Raw genomic sequence first — 23,107 nt, 5'->3', positions numbered from 1 at the left:
TATAAACTCTTGAACAATAAAAGTGGTGTTGCGATTGTTCCCTCTGCAGAGAGAGGAAAGAAAAAGGAAAGGAAATGTGTATGCTAAGATGGGTGAAATGATTTAACACTGAGTTTTGCCGTGTTAAAAGGAAATTAACAGCATTCTTGAAGGCCGGTTAGCTCTGACGCCATCAGGTAATACTGTTCCAGATGTAGGCAAAAACCTCCACAGATACTTTGGGGGGGGGGATGTTTGATTTTTGTAAGCAAAACCTGCATTATTCCTGCTGTCCTTTTTTTGTTGGGTTTTTTTTTTTGGTTGGTTGGTTTTGTTTGCTGCCTTGTTTGCTTATTGGTCTTCTCTGTAAGGGCCAGTGCCAGTTCATGGATGTATTTCTTGTCTTTGTGGTGCACCTGCTAGGACTTAACTATCAATAAAACCAGTTTGTCATGTGTAGATAGTCATGTCTATGTAAAGATCCAACCCCTTATATTAAAAATATGTAATGATGGGGACGAAAATTCAATTTACTATTCTAGTGCTGATAATGCTGGGTGAAAAGGAGTGTATGAAATGTTAAGATTTATCCAAAAGAAGGTGTTTTTTCAGATGCTAGAAATAATTTGTACATCAGCATATCGCTAATAAAGTAAAAACACAAAATAAATTAATATCAATAAAAATGTAGTTTGCAGAAATAACAATATAGGAATTGGCCATTTACACCAGCATTTCCCCATCATTCTAAATAGTTTCTTTTTACTAAGTATTATTTGCAATATTATTTGGTTCTGAATATTTTCAAGTAACTATCTAATATATTCTGCCACTTTGTCAGATTCAGCTTATTCAAAACCATTCTTGAGTGATTATCTAAAATGAGTTTCCATTTTCGTATTTATTTTTAATCCTTACAAAACGTTAACCTTCCCTGCTTCTGATGAACCATTTCAGCATTAACAATTACATATATCTTTATTGAATGAATATTATTTTTAATAGTAGTGTTTCCCATTTGCTACAATCTCCTTTTTGTTAAAAAAAAAAAAAAATTCTCATTACAGTGTTAGTATATAATTCATTTTCAGCTGTGCATTTCATGTAAAGATGCTTGTCCAGAATAGAGGGAAGGACTCTACCCATTGTATCTTCTACAATATAGCAATTCCAGTGAACACAGGGACAAGCCAAAAATTTTTCCCTGTCTTTGCTGATTAAAATTGTCAATTCTGACATGCCTATCGTTATGTTATGTTATGTTATGTTATGCTTATCGTTAGTAAAGATGCCAACTTCTGCCTTGGGTTATGTTATGCTACTGTCAATGAGGGAAAGATAGAAGGAAAGAAACACCTGTGACCTATTGAACAACCCACTAAAGGCAAAGAAATTTAATCCTTGATTTTTAAAGTTGTACCAAATTTCCAACTCTTTTATTTAAATAGTATTCAGAAAATAATTAATTTGGATTGTTACCCTTTTTTTTAGCATAAGGTATTAAATAATGTTGTCAAATACAAAGGCAGGCTCTGGTAGGCCTCTACTTTCAAATATCAGTCCATTTATTTACTTATCTGTTTGTAGTACTTTACAGTTCAACTAGTAATGTAAACATTCATGGTTTGCTTGAACAAGAAATCTTCTGAGTCAGGTTTCCTGTCAGACTATATGAGTAATTGTCCAGCTGCGAGAAATATGAATGTAAAGTTTTCTGTAAAGGGCAGTAGGAATATATGATTGCATACATCTCATTCACATTGATGCTAATTGAATGTTACACATATTTTGAGGGATTACAAACCAGGTATGTCATACAAGGTTCAGTACTGTCTTCAGGTTTTAATTAATTTTGCCTTGAAGAGTGCTTTTGTGCAAGTTCTTTGTAGCAGTGTTTCAAAGCTACTCAATTTTGGCGCTACTATAAATAATTAAGCATGCTATGCTGTGAGCATAGTGCTCACACATCGGATTTCCACTTGGCCACTTCATCACACATAACTAGTGCTCATACATCCGATTTCTGCTTGACTTTTTCTTGTTTCAGGTATTGTTCAGAGCAAGAAGGCACAGACTTTATTTTATGTATACATGTATACTTGGTTTTATGTGTACATTTATACATAGTTATTAGCCTAAATTTGGGTGGAAAAAATTAAACTAATAAAATTATAAAAACTGATTATATTTTGTGTGTCATTTTACATATTCATGTGACCTCATTTCAAGTGAATACTCTTGCAGAGCCAGCATGCGCTTTTCATTACTGTGAATATAAATATTCTGTCTTTTCAGTCAAAAAGAGAAATAGAATTGTAGTTAAAATGTTCTTCATATGGGTCTGAAGTTCTTTGCTACATGTAGAAGTGTCACAGTGTAGTCTTGAGGAATGAAAATACATTGCTGCATGTCTCAGTGGCCTGTTGTGAATCTCCCATTTTCTAATCAACTAGGGCAACTTTTTCTTTAGGTTTGCTAGGGTAAACTCTTATTTTTTGCAGAGCATGAGATTCATGAAACACATGGGGGGAAAACAGAATTTTTTTAAGCAGATATATTTTAAATAATAAAAATTATAGCAGTGATAGAGGTTTCTGTTAGCAGATGTGATGAGAAAGTAATTTAATGAGAAAAGTGTATATGCATATTTTAAGACTCTAAAGAAAATTGAAGAACCAGATAACTCAGCCCAGTAACTGAGGAGAGAAACATGTCATGAAAAGACAGACAGGGCAAAGAGACAAATTAAAATAAGACACCTTGCTAAAGTAGTATGTGCAAGATAGTGTTTACATTTGTTTCCTTTCACATGTTGTGTAGCTAACTAACGATACTGTTTCCTTCAAGACTGTTGAGCCACTGTTTTTCACATGTATGGCTCCAAAATCCATTATTATCTGTATTAGGACTAGGGCATCTAAATAATATTATTTTTGAAAGACAGTTTACCAGCAATTGCTTAAAAAATTTCTTTGAGGTCCTCAATAAGTAGTTTATATTTTTGAGAAGGCAGACATCAAACACAATGGGTCTTCGTCCCATACTAGGTATCCTATTTGCTGTGACAAAACAAATAAATAATAACTTATGCCTATGAAGTCACAAATCATTAATATCTTCTAATTTTTGCCTTTCCAATGAAGATGTAGGTGATCATGTATTTGGACGTTAGTTAAAAGAAGTAATCACAGTTGTCCCTGCTCTAAAGCACATTTTTGGTATTACTTTTTATCTATGAGGCATAAACACATCAAATGAGAAATTTAGAGAATTTATATAAACAGTTATTAATTTCTCACCTTATATGTCAGTATCTTTCCAAATGCCACAGACCAAGTATCTATTTTCTTGGAACCAAAATATTCTGGGATTTCTTTACACTTGGTGTATGCATGTGCTTTCGGAATAGGGTGTCTATTTCATATTTGTCCAGATTAAAAGGAAAAATAATTTCCTGAAGAGGAGTGTTGCTAGTATTTCTTTTAGAAACATGAATGCATTAAAGACCTTTCAAATCACAAAATTCCAGATTGTACTTCCTAGTTTAAGAAGAAAGATTTTAGTATAGTGTTGAAAGTGCTGTTGACCTAGTTGTTTTGTGTTGCATGACATTTAAGAAATTTTGTCTATTACCTGAGTCATTATTTTACCTGACACCTTGAAATAATTTAGTATTTTAGGCCTTGCATGCATGGAATTTCTATAGTGAGGGACAGATTCTTAAGGAGGTGTGATGATTTAAAATGAAAGGGCTAGCATTAAAATCTCAGTAATGCCATAATCAGAGTACTTTTTCATTTCCTATCTTCATTTCTTTGGAGAGTACGAGGAAAAAAAGTTTGTACACTTTTACATGCATTAATTTCAGTATTTCAAACAGCCTAGTGGAGTGTGAGTGATCTATGACAGAAACCTCAAATATTTCCTGCATTTTTCCTTAGAAATGATTTTTAATTATTTCTAGCTTGTGAACTGGAAATTGCATTAAGTTTTAAGTTTGTGTAGTGTTAAGAAACTAAAGGAAGCATTCTGTTGTATATCTATACTAGCAAACAGTTCATGAAGATACACCTTTTGTGGTGACTGAAACTATGACTGTGGAAACCACTCATGTGCCTTCTACATACCTGGCAGAGATCCTTCGCCTTCTGCAAGCCTTGTCTGAAGTAGAAGAGCGCCTTAATTCTCCTGTTCTGCGGGCTAAGGAGTGTGAGGATCTCTTCAAACAAGAAGAGTGTCTCAAGGTAAGATAGAAAGCTTGTCTTACAACTGTAAATTTCTGTTATTTTGGGAGCTTCTGTATATTGGCAGCCTGCTCTCACTCTCAGAGACACCTTTCTTTCTTTCTTACAAGTGTTCAGCGCATCTCTGTGATGTATTTTTATATATATGAATATTTATATATGAAGGCACATTGTTGCAAAATATAAGACCACTGAAGGGTTTCTTTTTTTTTAACCTGTTCCCCCTGTATTTGGAAGACAAGAGCATTCTGGTATCTGCAAAGTATGTCCCTGAATGGGAGAGAAAGGATGGAGAGGGACAGTTATATATTTAAAGTTGTGAATTTGTGGATAAAGTTTTGTTTCTGTGTTTGTAATTTGAAGTAATTGGTAAGTAATCCTATCCACACCCAATCTTGGCAACTTTATTTTAGTGTTTGATTTTAAAATATTTTTTAATAAAACAGTGACTAAAACATGTAAAATGCAGTTGTTCAAATCCATGCTAGACCAAAAAAACTTGAAGTCTGAGTGGGGTTGTACTCTGTACAATTATTACAGTTCAGTTAACTAAACAGAAAACATTGTCTAGTAGTAGTTAAGAAAAAGCTAATTCAATATTATCGATATGACTAAATATTACTGTCTTGTTTCTTCATCACTTGCAGCAGTGAAACGCTTTGAAATTGGTGGTATTTTTCAAGCACAGAATTTTCATAAGAAGAGAATAAGATTAGAGTTGTAAGCTTAAGTAGATGAAGGAGTTATCAGCTTTTGCAGAATAACGTTTGTGTGAGGAAAGCCTTGTAAAAAAAATCATACTAAAGTGCTGTATATAATTACAGTAGTTTCAAATTGTCATCCAGCATGAAGACCACATTTCCATTTTTCTGTGATTATTTTGGGGAAGGAAAGGTTTTACCAAAAGGAAACAGCGTAAAAAGGCTGGAATTTGCCTACAGTCAGCTGTAAGATAGAAGCTTAGAGGGAGAACCAGGGCAGTGGCTCTGGCTAGGTGCTCTGAATTGTCCTCTGTGGGAGCCCATTTCTCTCTTTCCTCAACAGAGGAAATGTAACAAAACCACATCCATATGCTGTTAATAGCTTCTATAAAATCCCATCTATTTATAATTCTTATACATGTATAGCTCTCGTACATTTTAGGCACCTGTATACCCCCACACACATAGCTACTCTTTATTAGCGCTTGAAAATTAGGGTGTTTTCAGCTTCCTAGCAAGGCAGTATAGTATGTCTAGCGAAGCATAGCACTGAAGTGTTGGAGCAAAGGAAGCATATAACTGATAATAGGACTGTGTGAAATAAAAGTAGGCTGTTCCTTTTACCGCTTCTGATTTAGTACCAGTAGATTAAAGTGGTTCTGAGTATTGAAGCACACAACATGCCAATTATTGTCACTCTTTGTTTTAAACAATCCCTTTTTATAGAATGATTGTTCTGCACAAAAACAGAAAAAAAGCCGTAGACCATGTAAATCTTGGCTAATGAGCTACCACTTGGTCCTTGTCTATGAATTTCTGTTCATTACTTGATTGGATGGAAAAACAGTGACCTACCTCAAGCGGTTTACTGGCAGTTGACTTCTTTTTAGTGCTACTTAATGCTTTATATTTGGGGTATCTTTATCTGATTTATATCCATAACTAATCTGTTGTTCACCCACATATATTTGGTATTATCAGAGCTGACACCAACTTTAATAATATCGATTGCTGAAGTTACAAGTAAGTATTGCCATAGGTTTAATTTAACTGAACTATTAAATTGTTATGAGATGCATTTGTTGGCACAGTTCCATCTTTCTCCCAAATAAATCTCTTAGAAGAGGCAAATGGATCTTGCACATTTGTGGGCTTTTGGAGGGGTATAGGTTTGATCTGAGCTTGCTTAATGAATATTTATTTCCAAGGAAAAGCATTCATCATTGTCATTATCCTGCAGTAAAAATAGAAAAGTAGTGCATAAATTGTTCAGCAGCTGGTTGGGAAAGGTTTGAAATTAAATTGTAGTTGATTTTTATCCATGACAGATTTGCATGAATCCAATTACAGAACTGTCATGAATAGCTCTGTGTTTTAAAAGGGAGTTTGTGATTTTTTTTTTTCACTCTCATTCAGAAAGAACCCGTTTTAATTAATCCTTAAAAGGAAAAATACATTTATTTACAAGAATCTTTCAGTGGTAACTGCTTTGAACACTTTTCTCCAAAGTAAACATGTATTGTAAGACTTAAACCTGATTGCTCATTATCCCATAGAACAAATATAGAATACAAATTAAAAATGCCTTTTATTAATTGTCGTAGATAATTCTAGGACTGACTTTTTATATCAAAGGAATGTAAAATAGCAAAATAAGACTTTCTGCAGTAAAATCTTACAACTTCTAACATATAGTTAATTATAAGGGTGTTATAATCACATTTAGTAAATCTGCTAAAACCATCTCACAGGAATGGTGTTCTCTTCATTTCAAGTTTTAGGAAGTGGAAAAATCAGACAGAGAAACCAGGCCTTGTCTCTTTATCTCATAAAATCAGCAACTGCAATGTTTCCACTAGCTTATTGCAAACTCTTCTAACTACTAGGACATACAGTACCTCTGGTTTTGTTCTTCACTGCACTTACGCAGAGTATTTAACAAAACATTTAAATATTACAGTTCTGCTAAAGATAAAACTTCAGCTGATGGTATGGAAAATAACAGTTCATAGACTGAAGGGTTACTAAATTGGACTTAATTATATCCTTTCAAAATACGATACATTTGGTTATAAGCACAAACAACATGTTACTTCTGTCTGCTAGTGATGATGTTCATATTGAAGGAGTTCATAATCTTTGACTTCCCCATATAGAATTGGTTGTAATTACAATGGATTTCATTACACGATCAAATGTAGGGATAAAATGCCTTCAGATTTCAGCTAATTATACTTACTTGCAATGGATGTTCCAAATACTTCCTGAACATTATATGAATGTATAAATTTGCATATATTGAACTTAATCTGGCTTTAGAAAATCAGGTTATATTGCTCATACTAAGAAAGATTTTTCCTGTGTGGTGATTATCTCATGCAAGCCACTTGCCTTGTTCAAGCTCCAGATTATTTGGTGGGAGATGCACCCACTGAAATAAGTAAATTTATTAACTTGAGAATTAAAACCAACACATATTTCTGTTTGCTAACACATAGCAAAAATGGGTGTGCTCAAAAGAAACAATCTACCTGGAATCTAGGTAGTCCAAATACAAATCCTATTTGGATTTATAGCCACAGGTGAGAAAGTGTTTAGTAGAATTTTATGTTAAGGATCACTGTCAGAGTCATGGCATAGCTGTTCTTGGTCATTTCTAATTATATTAACTATGAATTCAAAACTTGTTTTCTGAGGCTAATTCCTTTGTACGATTAATGCTGCAAACCTGTAGTAGGGCCCATACATATCAGGTATTTATTTTTCTTTTTTTTTTTCTTTAATCTTCTTAGTATTAGCAGGAGCATTGTATTATATTGTAGAATATGATTATACATTTTGCTATTATATTTTTCTATGATGTAATAGTTTTAATATGGAAAGCCATCTGGCTCTTTGAGAAAGAGGTTTCTTATATATGTAACTTCTTGCATAATTGCTCTAAGAGTTCTTTTTCTAGTTCATCTTTTGTGTATTTCCAGTATGTTCTTTATTTTTTTCATGAAAAATTGTGTTGTTTGCTGGTGTTGTTTTTTAAATAAGGCTATTTTCATGGTCTGGTTATTTTTTTGCTTTTTCCCTTTCTTTGGTAATTCTTTTCTTTCATCTGTTGACACAGAGAGTACTTTTTTTGTAGCGTTCTACTGTGTCTTAAGTCAGGATACAGGGAATTTACTGTAAACATTACACATCTGTGATTCTGGCAGCCAGAATGCCCTTTCAAAATAGTTTATTAAACCAACATTGTCTATACTTGCTATTGTAACTCATAGTTCTATACAGATTTTAAAATTATAAATCATTTGGGGGATTTTTCCAGCCATTCATGATTACTAACAACTGTGCTGTTACTGGTTTTCGTGTTAGTACAAAAAACATGAAATACTGTAACAAGGCTCTTCGCAGTAGTGCCCAACGATAGCACACAGGGCAATGGGCACAAGTTGGAACACAGGAAGTTCCACCTCAATATGAGAAAAAACTCCTTCCCTGTGAGGGTGCCAGAGCAGGGGCACAGGCTGCCCAGGGAGGTTGTGGAGCCTCCTTCCCTGGAGACATTCAAAACATGCCTGGACGCGGTCCTGTGCCCCCTGCTCTGGGTGTGCCTGCTCAGGCAGAGGGTTGGACGAGATGATCTCCAGAGGTCCCTTCCAACACCTACCAGTCTGTGATTCATATAATTATAAAGCATCATTCTACATATGTTTGGATTGCCAAATATATATTTTGAATTTTGTACATTGGAATCCATATTTGGCATGCATAAAGTGATTCTTATCAAGAAACATCACGTAATGTGTTATTCAAAGTGGTTTTTGGCTGCAGCTCAGTAAAACCCAGTTAACCATAACTTAGAACAGAGTGTAATCTCTCCAGCTAGATCTGTCAATAATGCAGCGTTTGGTGGCTGATTTGTACACAAATAGCCAAGGAACCGAATTTTTACAGAAAGTTGTCTTTCTCTGGCAGATAAAGACAAATTCCTGGTAGTGAAAATGAGCTGGTGTTCAAGTCTCTAGCACTCGGATTTTCTTTCCAAGAGCAATGAGATGGATCATTCCCCAAAGGCTACTGTCACTTCAACAGCTAATGATTTTCTGTTATCCTTTTTTCTTAAAAATTAAAGCTTTGTGCACTTCTGTCAACCATGTTAAAAAGCTCCCTAGGCATTGTTGATAAATAACTGCTTGAAGCTATTCTCTTCAACATGAAAGATAGATGGGGGTATGTGTGTGAGGTACAAGGGCTTGTGCATACACACATATATATATAATCTCTCTCTTTTTTTTTGGCCACTCTTATACCATCCAGTTGTGGATTTTATGTTTTTATCCCCTGATATTTCTTATATACAGATTAACAACACTGAATATCTTAACTATACATGGCCTGAGCATATAAAATCAATGGTTAGGTAGACCTGAGTAAGGAACGCTGAGTGTGAGACGTTCTGCTTGGAAACTCAAATGAGGTTTCTTGAGTGATGACACAGACCCAGCCAGCCTTCACTTTAGATGATAGATTGCTGACAAGGGGGAAACATGTTCTTTATTGTGAATCATCCCAGACACAAGATCTCTGCCATTCTCTTTTTATTTATAAGTATTTACTTTAGTCTCGTGTAATATGTGACTCCTGTAAGTCACATTTCTCAGGACCTATGGATTGAAATTACTAGTCGTAAGGGGCTTTATGGAACGTTCCTTTTCTTCTTCTTTTGGTTTGTTTTTGTTTGGTGTTTTTTTTTTCTGTTGGCAAAGAATAACATTTATTATTTGCATCCCTAGAGTTTTAGAAAAGCAGAGTCTATTTTTTGTCTTTTGTTGTCTTTTTTGTATGTAATTATTTCAGAGTATTCATATCACATTTTCATAAGGTTTTTGATTCTTATGTTTTACAAAATACTAAATACAGTGCAATCATTTTAATTGGTTATAAAATGACAATCACATTTTATCACTTAAACAGGCATTCGGATTTTGTCTTAAGTGCTTGTTGTTTTTAAAATATTTCTCAAGTAATTAGGAGGAGAAAATGAGTTGGATAATTATCATTATCTCCCTGTCACTTCATATTAGTACTACTAATAATATATCAGTACACTCTTATACCCACGGCTCTAAGATACTGATTTTAAATCAAATTCATTGTAGAACCTGTTATCTAGACAAGAGATGGTGTGGGTGACACGTTAAAAAAGAATTAAAATCCATTAGTAGAATCAGAAGGATTCATAAATGCTGAATAAAAAGGAATTGGTAAGTATAGTTTACATGGATATTTTAAAAGTTTCTTTATTAAGAAAAATGAGGAGTTGCAGAGTTAGAAGTCAACATATGCAGAATGCATATATTAGAGCACAGAACTTAAAGTAAGGGAGAAGAGAGAGGCGGCCTCCCTGCTCAGGATTGGGAAGAACTTCAGTTTAGTTCAAATTGTCCATGAAGTCTGTCCACTTTATGATAGCTTTCTAAGATGAAAAGCTTCTGCCTAGTAGCTATACATCTCTGCAGCAACTTTACTGTATACCAAATTTTATACATAAAACAAGGTTATTAGTAGGGTAACACTTAAACCTGCATGAAATGTAGTATTGTTTGATGCAGTTATTAAACGCTCAGTAGAGTGTGCAGTAATTAGGAACAAATTGAAAATTACAATATAGTTTGATTAAAATCAGGAAAAAGGCATGAACATAATTTCAGCAGTGCTAAACAATGGAGCAGAGCAATGACAGGAAAATGGTTGCAGGCAGGTAAAATATAAGGCATAGTGAAAGGAATAAGTTCAGTTACACCCGACACTTGAGAGTCTTGGATAATTCAGTTCATTGTGGGCTGAATTATACCTTCAAAATATTTTCTCAGTGTTCATCTTTATCCAGAAATCAGCTGTTGTTCTGTAGCAAGAGTTAAAAAATTGTATTCAGACTAGAACACTTCCACAGTAAGGTAGCACAGCTTCGCTGTGTATATTATGTTTAATTTCAAAGGAATATGAAATGTTTTGAAAGTATATAATCTAATTAGAAAATATTCGGAGAAGGGCAAATTAGAGGTCAGAGCCATGTAAACAAGACCTACATAAGAAGAGACTAAATTGACGAGATTTTTGGAGAGGTAAAAATGATTGGTGTTATGACAAAGGAAGTAATTCGTCAACAATTTTTTTAATATCGCTGTCACAAGTGGATATTTGTTTAAATTAAGAATGAGTCACTGTTTATTAAGTCATAACTTCATATTATGAAATAGACTTTTGATTACTTGGTGTCTATTTTTCATTCTGAATTGTTACTGAAGCTGTAGGATATTCCGTATATGAAAACCCAAATATTTAAAACTATGTTATATTTGAATCAACAGGGATGAAATTTCCTGTGCCAAATGTCTATGTTAAATTTCTTTTGTTTCATTTGTACAGATTTCAAGAAACTTGTTTATTCCATACTAGGAAACATGGATAGTGAAAAAGCAAAAAAATACAAAAAACATTGTTTTCCAATTTTAACCAAAAACCATCAAGCGAGACACTTGCTTTTTAAACTGATGTTTCCCAGGGATGTGAAATTTGACATAGTGCAATTTTTGTACTAGGTTTATGCTTTTTACCATCCCAGTGAAACTGATGGACAATTTTGACGCACCTTCTGCCAGATCAATGTTTTCATATTGGTTATTAAAGATTTTCTCCCTGCAGCTTACTCAGTTCTCCTGCAGCTCCTGGCAGTGACCAAAATATCCATACACAAGATAGTCGCAGAACCTCAGCATGCTCCACCTAGAATGAGAGGGCTCAGGTTTTTTTCCTGGTGATTGCTTGAAGGACTGGCTTCTGAGTTGGGAAGCAAAGGGAAATGAAAGGACCAGGAATGTAAATACTGACATGCAAAACTTTTGAGGTTCTGTCTTTTCCACATTTTGAATATGTGGAATTCTAAGCTTTTGTTTTTCTTTTTTTTTTTTTTTCACATATATATTGGAACATAATTTTTTAGTTAGCTGGATAACATATATATAGACCAAGGTATATAACATGAAATAGATTTCTTGGTCTATGACTTAAACTCCTATGCCAGAGAAAAATATTTCCAGATACTATGGCAGAGAAATAATATTTCTAGATACTTAATAATGAATCATAAATATATTACTGTCTGAGTATCATGTTATTTCTAACTATCAGAACACATGTCAGCAGACAATGAATCCATAAAAAAAAAATAATCAAATTTTTTAGAATTTCTTTGCTTTGCTAATAGCAATAACGTGGAAAAAATCTGCTATAATTTTAAACCTTTAACTTTTGATTTATTGGTGATTTATGTCTCATCATGGTATTTTAAAAAATTGGTGGTTTATTTCCTACTTCTTTTGAGTGGTACCTGCTGAAGTTGCTTTCATATCTTCCTTAGAATATTAAGGTTAAAATCAACATTTTCTAGCCTTTCTGAACATGTCATAATAATTTTCAGATTTAAAATATTCTGAAATGTATTTTCCTGATTAATATAGTTATGCAAATTCAAAGTCCGTTTCTGTTTCTTACATTATTTACTTTGTGCAAAAAGCAGATAACAGCTTTTGAGTTGGAAAATTTTGCTGAAGATCGCAGGTTGGAATAATATGTTGAAATGTGAGGTGGCAGATTCGTTAAGCCACTCTCTCTTTGCAATGTGATTCACTTTGTGCATCTGGCTTAATTCTTGTTTGTTTTCACTCTGTTACCTAAATTCTAAGCATAATACCATTCATTTTATAACTGACTTAGCTCAAGATTTGTAGAATATTTAAAATTAAAATAATTAATACATATATTAATTAAAATGTGTAGAATGTTTAGAAAGTTAATTCCATCAAAATATTGTGCACAAACCACCAAATATTTAACAAAGTGAACTGGAGCTCTGATTTTTAATTTTTTATTAAGTGAGTATTATATCCAGGATATAAAGTTCCGGTTTCATTTTTTGTGACAAAGAACTACTAGAAAGGAATATACCCCCTTAACTTCTATTCAGTAATACTAATCTTAAAGATAAAAAGTAAAATCTTGGTGTGAAATTTTCATAAATAAAACTACACTTTGAACTAGTTTTAAATCTTTATAATTTGTAATTACTAGATGCTTCAAACAGTTTCCTTTTTATATAAGATCATATATGTCTCTTTAAAATGTATTATTTGAAATTTTGTTGCCTTTAAAATATTGCAAGGAAAAGCAACAAACAGTTACAAAAAGGAACATGTTTTTTTTTCCTATCTGTAAAAGATGCTATCACAAGAATATTCTCTGGACTTCAGCTTATACAGTTGAGATTATTGCAATGAGCAGAGATTGCAGGATTGAACCTCTGTTTCATCCTTTTTGTAATATGTTGGCATATAAATGAGATGTTTGTCCTTCAAATTAGGTAAGCAGAAGGACACTGAACAACAAGATATCCTTTTTTATCTAGTTGTCATTAAAATAGGTGAAAACATGTTCTGTCATACATTTTTGTGTCCAAAATCAAATTGGCTAGCTGTGTTTCTGTCCCTGGCTGAAACTAATAAAAGACAATTCTAGTTTTCATTTGTATTACCAAACACAAACTATATATCTGAAACATAATATTTAGTGGAGATGCAAGGAAGGCAAAACAATATGTGATGGAATATATTGTGCTTGTCAGTTGGGTTCTTGTGCCTGAGGGTGACAGAGCAGTGGCACAGGCTGCCCAGAGAGACTGTGGAGTCTCCTTCCCTGGAGACATTCAAAATCCGCCTGGATGCGTTCCTGTGGCCCCTGCTCTGGGTGTGCCTGCTCACGCAGGGGGTTGGACGAGACGATCTCCAGGGATCCCCTACAACCCTTGCCATTCTGTGATTCTGTGATTCAATGCTTAGTACAGCTTTTATTTTCTTTAATAACTCCATTGGTCAGTGTGCGTGTAGACTAGAATTCTGTTGTGCCCAAGCAACTATAGCATTCTTATTCCTAACCACTCATGGGGAAATAAAACAGATGTTCAGTGCTGACTTCCCAGGTCTATCTGAATCCCTGTGAGGATGGCTGAGGGACTCTTTGGATAGATTAATTTGCCATAACAAGAATGGCAACAGACTGAGGAAGAGACCACTCATGCTAATGGTCTTTTCTCTTCTATTTCTGGTACATTTTAACTTCCAAAATCTCTCCTGTATTACTTCAAAGTTGATGCCTGCTCTTCACAAATGAAGGAAAGGCAAATATGATTTTTTTTTTTTTGCATGGTGAAATAGAACCATCAGGTTCTAGCTACAGGGTTTAACTAGACTGTGACAAGAGTGTTAGAGGGCAATTTTAATTTCCTTCTTTTTTTTTTTTTTGGTCTTTCCACCAAGCATTATTTTTCTGCTTACTGCAAAATAACACAACATCCTTTGATCTCTGCCTCCTTTCAAAAGTGCTGGTAATATGAAAGAGCTCATCACACACAAACTAGCAATTTGTGCTTCTCATAACTCTGTCAAATCAGCATTGTCCCTTATCTCTAGAACAAAGTTGCTGCAGAGTTGTGTGCAGCAGCTGAATAATGTTAAATGAGACTAAGAGTCTATGGTCAGTTGGTCTGATAGGTTCTCCGCTGCAAGTTCTCAGTATTCATTCTGAGGCTTATATATTTCAGAAGAAATAAGGGATGGAAATATAGTAGAAAAGTTATAGATAGTGGCATTGGAAATTTAGGGAGTTTGAAGAAACGGTTGGAGAAAGGTTGCCCACAGAAGTTGTGGATGCCCCATCATTGGAAGTCTTCAAGGTCAGGCTGGATGGGACTTTGAGCTACATGATCTCATGAAAGATGTTGCTGCCCATGGCAGGGGTGTTGGACTATATGACCTCTAAAGGTCCCTTTCCACTCAAACTAGTCTATGATTCTACGATTCTGTGGTAAAAGCTGAGTATGGCTGTAGATTTTCATCCAGAGAACATTCCTTTCTCTGTGCAGCAGTTTCAGTGAGACATGTGCATACCTGTATTAAGAATTCATTAAAAAGCAAGAAACAGCTAAATTTTATGAGTAGGGAGACATTTATTTTTACACTGCTATTTGAATATACCTATCTCAAGAATTATCTGAGTCTTTCAATGGCACAGTGGTATATCAGATCCTTTGTCTAGTTTGGTACAAATTTTTATGAGCTTTGTTTGCATTATGGAAGTTATTGTTTTGAATGCACAAAATCTCATAGTCTTAACCTTTCATTAGAGAAAAGGAGAAAATCTTACCTTTAAAAACTTTAGGGAAAGAAATGTTAACTTTAGACTAAAAAGAAATTGATGCAGTCGTCAATCCAAAACATTTTAATTCTTTCATGCCTGGCTACATTTTATTCAGGCAGCAAGAGGGGTAGTGTGAAATTCATCATTGAAAGGAACCACGGTCATAACTTTTCAAAAAAATTTACTTCATTTCACTGAGGAAAGGATTTTTGTTTGGCTGAAGGAAATCAGCAGTGGAGACATGTTCTTGCTTTACATTGATGGCTTGACTAGTCTGGAAGAGAGAGCATTTTCCTTCCAAAACAAATACCACAGAGAGAAAAATAAAATCCCCAGAACAGCACAAGTATCATGTTCCTTGTAGCACTGAGGCTGGAAGAGGCCACCTACAAGAAATGGAAATGAAAATGTAAAGAATTAATGATTAACTGCATGAAAATGTAAAGAATTAATGATTAACTGCATCTCAGAAACATTCAGTTTACTTGTGTTTCCTTTCTGGTAATGCTACATATGATGTATGTTAGCAGGACTGTAAGGAGATGACAGCTGTACAGATTAGTTGCATAAAAGGCATGTTTTTCCTCCAAAACATGCATTGATTTATCTGTTTTTGATAGTCATCATGTGGAGCTGAAAGGTAAGCTTATCAAACTCATGGTTTTTGGTTGATTCAAAAAATCATTTGTGTTGTCTTCCTGATAAAGAACAAGGAAATCACAGAAGTACCAAATTATGCTTGCTTGGACAGTAGACTGAAATGTGACAGGAAGTACTCTGCTTGAGGATTTCATTACATCAGTCTTGATTCACAAGGACAAAGTCTCTGCTAATTGCTTTTTGTTACATTCAGTGCTTTTATCCTTAAGTCAGCACAGAGTTTATGACAATATCTTTCCTCAGCATTGAGTTTTCTAACAAATTCAGTCATTCAAATTAATCTGAAAGATTTAGTAGAAAGAGAGGGGTCGAACACCACCTAGCTCACAGAATAGAAATAAACAGCATATTTATGTGTTCCTTTGTAAAGCAAAAAGAAAACCTGTATAATTCAGTCATGGAACTGAATGGATTGATAAATGGATAATTAGATAGTCATTGTCAATGTATGGAGTTTTAAATGCTTTCTCACATTTTAAAAATGCTAGAAGTCTAGAGTAAATTCAGTTTTTCTTCCTTATGGTCTTCCAACACGTGGCACTGTGCAGTTAGGTAGGTGTGCTCTGGAGTATTTTGTCTTTCTCTGAAACAAGAAGGAACTGACTACTTGAAGAATGGTAAATGTTAGGTTGTAAATATCCAGCAAAAGACAAAACCAGTGATACCTGATAAACTAATTTTTTGTGCTGTTACTTTGATATCTGTTCAATACCTGCTGAAACAAGTAAAAAAGAGGAGGATAAACAGCAAAATAATTAAAGAACATTTAAACATAAGTCCATAAAGTGGGACTTTTTTAAGAAGAAATGGGGTTAAAATAGATGTCATCTTGGTGTAGAAGAATTAATAAGTGACCGAAGTCAATAGTGTTTTGCCATCACCCTTCTCAGATACAGTTTATTAGGCCTTCAACGAAAGGACGGGCATTCAGTCCATCATCCATCATCCAGTTATTGTAAAATTGTTATTGTTGTCAAAGCTATTGTTGATTCTCTTGAGGGATAAGAGGCCTTTCAGAGGGATCTGGATAGATTGGAGTACTGGGCTATGATTAATGGGATAAAATTTAACAAGTCGAAGTGACAGATTCTGCACCTAGGATGGAGTAATGCCAGGCACAAGTATAAATTGGGAGAGGAGCGGCTGGAGAGCAGCCCTGCAGAAAGTGTTCCGGGGTGCTGGTGGGCAGCAGGCTCAATAGGGGTCAGCAGTGTGCCCTGGCAGCCAAGAGGGCAAACCGCATCCTGGGGTGCACCAAACACAGCATAGCCAGCCCGTCAGGAGAGGTGATTGTCCGGTTGTATTCAGCGTGGGTGTGGCCCCACCTGGAGTACTGTGCGTGGTTCTGGGCCCCACAACTTAAGAAGGGTATTAAGGTCATTTAATGCATGTGGAGGAGGGCAACAAAGCAGGTGAAAGGGCTGGAAGGTGTGTCCTGTGAGGAGCGGCTGAGGGCTTAGGGCTCGTCTACTTTGTAGAAAAGGACCTCATTGCTCCCTACAGCTTCCTGAGGTGGGGAAGTGGAGGGCAGGTGGTGATGTCCTCTCCCTGGTAGCCAGGGACAGCATGCATGGGAACGGTTCAAAGCTGTACTGGGGAGGTTTAGACTGGACATACTGGATGACCTTTAAGGTCCCGTCCAACCCAACCCGTTCTATGATTAGGAAGCATTTCTTTACCAAGAGAATGGAGGAATTTGGTCCATACCCTTAACAACATGCTTTAACATGGTCAGTCCTGAACTAGGCAGGGAGTTGGACTAGATGATCATTGTAGGTACCTTCCAACTGAAATATTCTATTCTATTCTGTTTGATTAGCATTTTTGCTCTCTTTCTTTTGCATATGAACTTTTTTTAAAATTTATAATACAGATGTTTTGTGTTTCTTTTCTAAAATTTTAATGTTACAGAGCATTGAAGATAGCCTGGGGAGACTGATGGGTCATATAGACATTATTCACAACAAGAAGATACAGGCTTTGCAAAGTGTTACGCCAACGGAAGCGGCAAATATACAAGAAAAGCTGACTCAGCTTGATTTCCAATGGGAGAAAGTTAACAAAATGTACAGGGACCGGCAGGTGTAAGTAACTTTTTTAAATTGTTATTTCTCACGGCATCCTTTAATATTTAGCTTGCTGGTGGTGATTGTTTCCTAGTCTCCTTTTTGTGGAAATATTTTTTAATGTCGCAAAAAATACTTTCTTGTAACTAACTGTAGAATGTTTATAGGGAATTTTAATTTAATTTATGAGCATTTTTGTAAAATTGGAAATATTTTGACCAACTAACACTTGCATTAGACCCAACCCTGGCATGATATTGCATATATATTTCTATGTCATTATAAATGACATACCTTTACCCTGAGACGGTATTAGGCATTTACTCTTTTGTACCTGTACTGTTAACTTAGAAATCTAAATTTGTGATGGGTGCATCAGAGGAAAATCCCTTTGAATTGCAGAGGACTTAATACTTCAAGGAGCAGTTCTCACCTTATGTCTAAGGAGCACAGCTAGAATTGTTAGCAGCTTTAAATCCAGTGTCATCTTTTCATAAGTCTGTGTATTAGACATTATACAGCAAGGCAGGGCAGTCAAGAGAAGTATAGAAAGGCATTAAAATGGTAATAAATAAAGCTGTGATCTCCTACAATATATATTACTTACTATTATTTTTCTCCTTGTATATTATTTGTGGTGTTTGTAATCTGGGAATCGTATTACGATGCAAAATGTAACCAAACCTAGTTTGTTAATGCAGGCATGGCTCATGTTAGTAACACAACAGAGACTAGCAATCCAGTGATTTATTTATACTCTGTACTACATATCCGATGTTTAAAATTTTTGACATTGTGCAATAAAATACCTAGGTTTATACTTACTCGTTTAACCTTTTTAATTAGATGATATATCAGATTTTGCTGGCAATGATACAGAAATTTCAATGATTTATGTGATATACTTTTTTGTTATTATTAGTGTAATAATATATTGTTATATATGTTATTGTTAGTAACTTAAGAGTTAAAAAATAAGTTTGCCTTAAATAAAAAGTCATAGTTTCAAGCATGTGTTGAATTACAACAGAAAAGTCATTGACAATTCTTCTTGTGAATGTAAACTATTAATGTGATACTGAAAATCTTTACATATATATATGACTAGTTCAATTCACTGAAATTGTCCATTCATAGGAATTTTACAGAATTGGATCTTTAGACAATGCTGAAAATTTGACATTACAAGTTTCACTTGATATGCTACCCCAAAAGACAATGGATTGAAATTTGCTAGAATATCCCTTTCTACACTACAGATATGTTTAGAAATATTTATCTCAGAAACTGTTCTTAAAACCATTATAATTGTTCTGAAAATAATTAACTTAATATCCAAATAATTATTGCGTTGTATAATAGCAAGAGATATTAATCTAAACATGTAAGCAGTGACTAGAAGAAAAAAAAATACTTCCCATGGACTTAAACGGCACTGATTTTGTCCTACAATCCAAGTCTTGGTAACGTTTGTGTTTTCTTTGTTTAGAAATATTGGTCAACAGCTGTCACATTGCAGGTTTGTACAGCATACTTTTTCCACTGTCAGGCAGTCACTAGATTTGATTTTAGGTTGCTGGAGAAAGAGAAAGTTGAAAAAAAAATAATAATTAGAGATATTAATAGTAAAAAATATAATTCAGTAATCTTCATGTCATCTCTGTTTTGTCTCAACATTTAAAGTGTAAGAAAGCGAGACAGTTTTATAATCTGGTAAGGTTTCCAGGTTTCCCCATGAGCAGTACTTTTTTAAAAAATAGTAAACCGGGCACTGGTGTGGTAAGAAAGATTCTTCTGTATCTCATGATGCCACGCAAAAACGAAGGCTAAGTTAGAAGGAGATACGGCAGCCAAGCTTCTCACACAGATAATAAAAACTGGGTATATTTGGTGGTGTTTTTTTTTTCCAGAGCCTGCCTTTCCCCGAACTCCTACTGGTACAGTAGACCAAGCTCTGAGAAACCTCTAGAATCTCCCCGTATGCATTTTCTACCACTGGTGCATAGAAAGGACAGCGATTTATTGTTAATTGAAAGCTTGGACTACTAGCACTGCCACTCAACTATCCCTATTTAGACTATAGTGATATTTAGCCAGCAGCAGAAAGTATTCTGAAGTGAAATGAATTAATGTTTGTCAAGTATTTTGAGGTCATCAGATTAAAGGCACTACAGAAGTGGCATTTGCCTGGGGGAGTCATCCTCTTTTAGTATGATGAACAGCAACACAAGGTGATGGTAAGCTTGACTGCTGTCTGGAATCACACACCTTTCTTTTTCTTTAAAATCTTTTGTTTGTGGTGTCAGTCTTGCGGTGTCACTCTTTCAGTGTTTTCATTTGAACTCAGAGGTGATCCCTACAGCTTCTGCAGTTTTGTGAAGCACATTTGGAGTGCACACAAATGCTAGGGAGGAGATGAAGGAAGACAATATGGCCTTTAGCATTTTTCTTCTAGCAGTTTGTGTCTGTAAGGGGTGAAAGTATCAGTGTAAGTCTGCCCTTGAGACATGGATGAAGCTGTGTTTATGAGATACACTATTGATGATGATGTTTTAGGACAGTTTTGGAATCATTGTTGGAGCTCTGTGTTGCCTTCAAGGGAGTGTATCTAAGTGAATGTGAGTATTCCATGGTTGAAAGGTTACAGAAACAAGCATTTCTGAATATTGGTTTTAGAAAATCAAAGGTTCATAATAACATAGACATTATTATTTAAGTATATGCAAATTCAACTATCACTTGTGGAAGACCTTGTTTCTCTTGTCAGGATATTGTCTTCTCAGGATATTTATGCTTCAGTTTTGTTTCTGTGAACAGCACATACTCCCTAAAAGTATTGCTTTCTAACAGTGCCAGAAGTCATTGACTCAATAAAGTGCAACAAACTTTTCCAGAATAAACCAATGAACAACACATTAATTTTTATTATTTGTATAGCAATTGCAAATCACTCACAGAGAATGTTAGAAAAAAAAACAAGCACAAGGCAGAAGAAATAGTTTCTTTTGAGTATTTTTCTAATTTAAAAGCAAAATACTTTAAATTTACAGATATTGTAGACCTTGAACATTTTTTGAACTGTTTCTTGACCATGAGTTAAAATTCTAATGGATCCCTCGTATTAATTTCAAGCGACCAAGTTTTGCCTTTTTCCTGTCTGATTTAAGAACTGTCTTCCAGGGCATATATTATAGACTAGATAAATGCTCTTCAGTTTAATCTGAAATCTACTTCAAATTTAATTGTGTGAGAGAACATGGTAAAGTTCATACCAGATAACTTTACAAAGTGTTTCTTGCTAATTCTGAAAAGAAGAAAAAAGTGATATGCCAGTCTCATATCAGAAAAGATCCCAAATCCATAATAATGGTGCCAAACTAGATTCATGGCTTTGTAAAAGTCACAAAAACCTAACAATTTTTATACTAACAAGAAGAAACCATAAACAAGTAGTTAATAGGCTTATATTAAGAATTATTTTAATTTTCGGACAGCAGTACAACTGTGAACAATTTCTGAGTAACCTTAAATTAGTGGTTGATTATCTTGATAAGGCCTGATAACTATACATAAAGATTGTATTCATTGCCAGAGAAATAATATTTTGTGGCTGTATTTCTAACATCACATAGTAGCAGATATTGCAATTCCTTACTGATATACTCTGTCAAGTTGAGAACTAATCTGATGCATGGATCAAGATATTAGGAAAAAGAAATGCAAGACTTTATTTGTTCAAATTTAATTAACTGCATACATCCAGGATAGCTGCAGAACCAGCCACCAGTAAGCCTTGAGGTCTTGCTTGCCTATGGTATCTGAGTCAGATCCAGCCTCTGTGGTCTGCTCACTTAGATAAAAATGTATAGATATGGTACTAAGACATCTGGAGTCAGCCCAAGTGACAAATTCAGGGTTTAGTTCTCTTTTCAGAATATGAGATATCATCTTGGAGTAATAAGCAATTGACAAGTGCAAAGTCAGTTAATATTAAAATACTGAGGAAATCTACTTGCTTGGATATCGATTTCTAGAAAAATGTATGTGCCTGAAGACATCTTACATGGCCTCAACCTCTTACTTCAGAGGTGCTGTGCTAATCTTGAATGGATTTCTCAGTAACATTCCACTACAAAACTATTCTTAGGACTGAATCACCCTGTGACTGTCTATTATACAACTAACCGTGCAAAGCATCTACCCATCCAAACTGAAAAGAAAACATAAACCAGTCACATTTAGAACCTTTAAGAAAATGGTTTTGTAGCCTTGACTGTCAGATCTATCTCAAGGAACATGAAAATAGAATTACTCTAGGTGTCTCTTTCATTACTCATTGGATATCCTAGGAGGCTGCTTAGGCCATTTATGTTTTCCTTCTCCAAGTTTCTCAGTTGTGGATTCCCAGTTTCCATCTGTAGCACCAACAGTGCTCTGTAAATGTGAAGTCATTGACGACATGAGTAATTTGACCTATCTTTTGCTATCCAAGTTTTAGTTATCTGTTTTACATTACTTGTCTAAACTCCTTCTCAATTAAATACTTCCAGGCAATTCTTTTACAGGTAACTGTCTGTTGCACTATATAGTGGGTCCATTCAGGGAGTCTAGATGAGATTAGACATATTACTTTTGGATAGATAAAATTAGGGGAGATTAATCTTAACCTAGAAAGTATAACAAAACAATATTATTTATATCTAAACATGTTGTTATATATCTCATTTTCTCTAAGCCCACTCAGCATTTCTTTATTCCTTGCCTTAACTCTGTCGAAGTGAATGACAAGAACGGATGCGAACTGGCTTTGTTTCAGTACAGAGAGAAGAGCAATTTGTGGAAGACCTAGGTATTTTTAGAGAAAGGCAGAAATAGCGGCAGCTCCCTCATCTAAGAATATCTGCTCACGTATTTCTGTTGAGGTTGTAAGTCTTGTTATTAGACTTGCCCTTAGCTCGGGATCCAAGATGAGAGTGAAAATCAGAACATATTAGTTCATCCTCAATGAGAGAAGGAAATTATTTCCTTTCTAATGTTAATCTCAGAATAGCTACCATGCCTTAGTTACATGCAGGGTAGCCTTTTTCTTTCTTTCACAGCAACTCAAACTGTTTATCTAGATTTTGAAAAGGGCGGAATGGAGACACCTTATAATACTTCACTCTTACAGCCAACATTAGTTGTTATTTTATTTCCATACCGTAAGTACATA

The 23,107-nt window shown here is 34.8% G+C and overlaps 1 protein-coding gene across 11 annotated transcripts in view; it reads left to right on the top strand.

The window, feature by feature from the left end:
* DMD (dystrophin) overlaps positions 1-23,107 on the top strand; it is a 1,138,094-nt gene that overhangs the window by 477,096 nt on the left and 637,891 nt on the right. For all 11 annotated transcript variants that reach the window (XM_075097793.1, XM_075097785.1, XM_075097765.1 and 8 more), the window contains 2 exons: positions 4,029-4,223; positions 17,741-17,913. In XM_075097793.1, the coding sequence (XP_074953894.1) occupies positions 4,029-4,223; positions 17,741-17,913 (368 nt within the window). The remainder of the gene's footprint in view (positions 1-4,028; positions 4,224-17,740; positions 17,914-23,107) is intronic.

Source organism: Phalacrocorax aristotelis, chromosome 1 (genome assembly GCF_949628215.1).
Source record: "Phalacrocorax aristotelis chromosome 1, bGulAri2.1, whole genome shotgun sequence".
In the NCBI taxonomy this organism is placed as follows: Eukaryota; Metazoa; Chordata; class Aves; order Suliformes; family Phalacrocoracidae; genus Phalacrocorax; species Phalacrocorax aristotelis.
The sequence above is the reverse complement of the archived record's forward strand: the minus strand, read 5'-3'. Positions and strand labels throughout refer to the sequence as shown.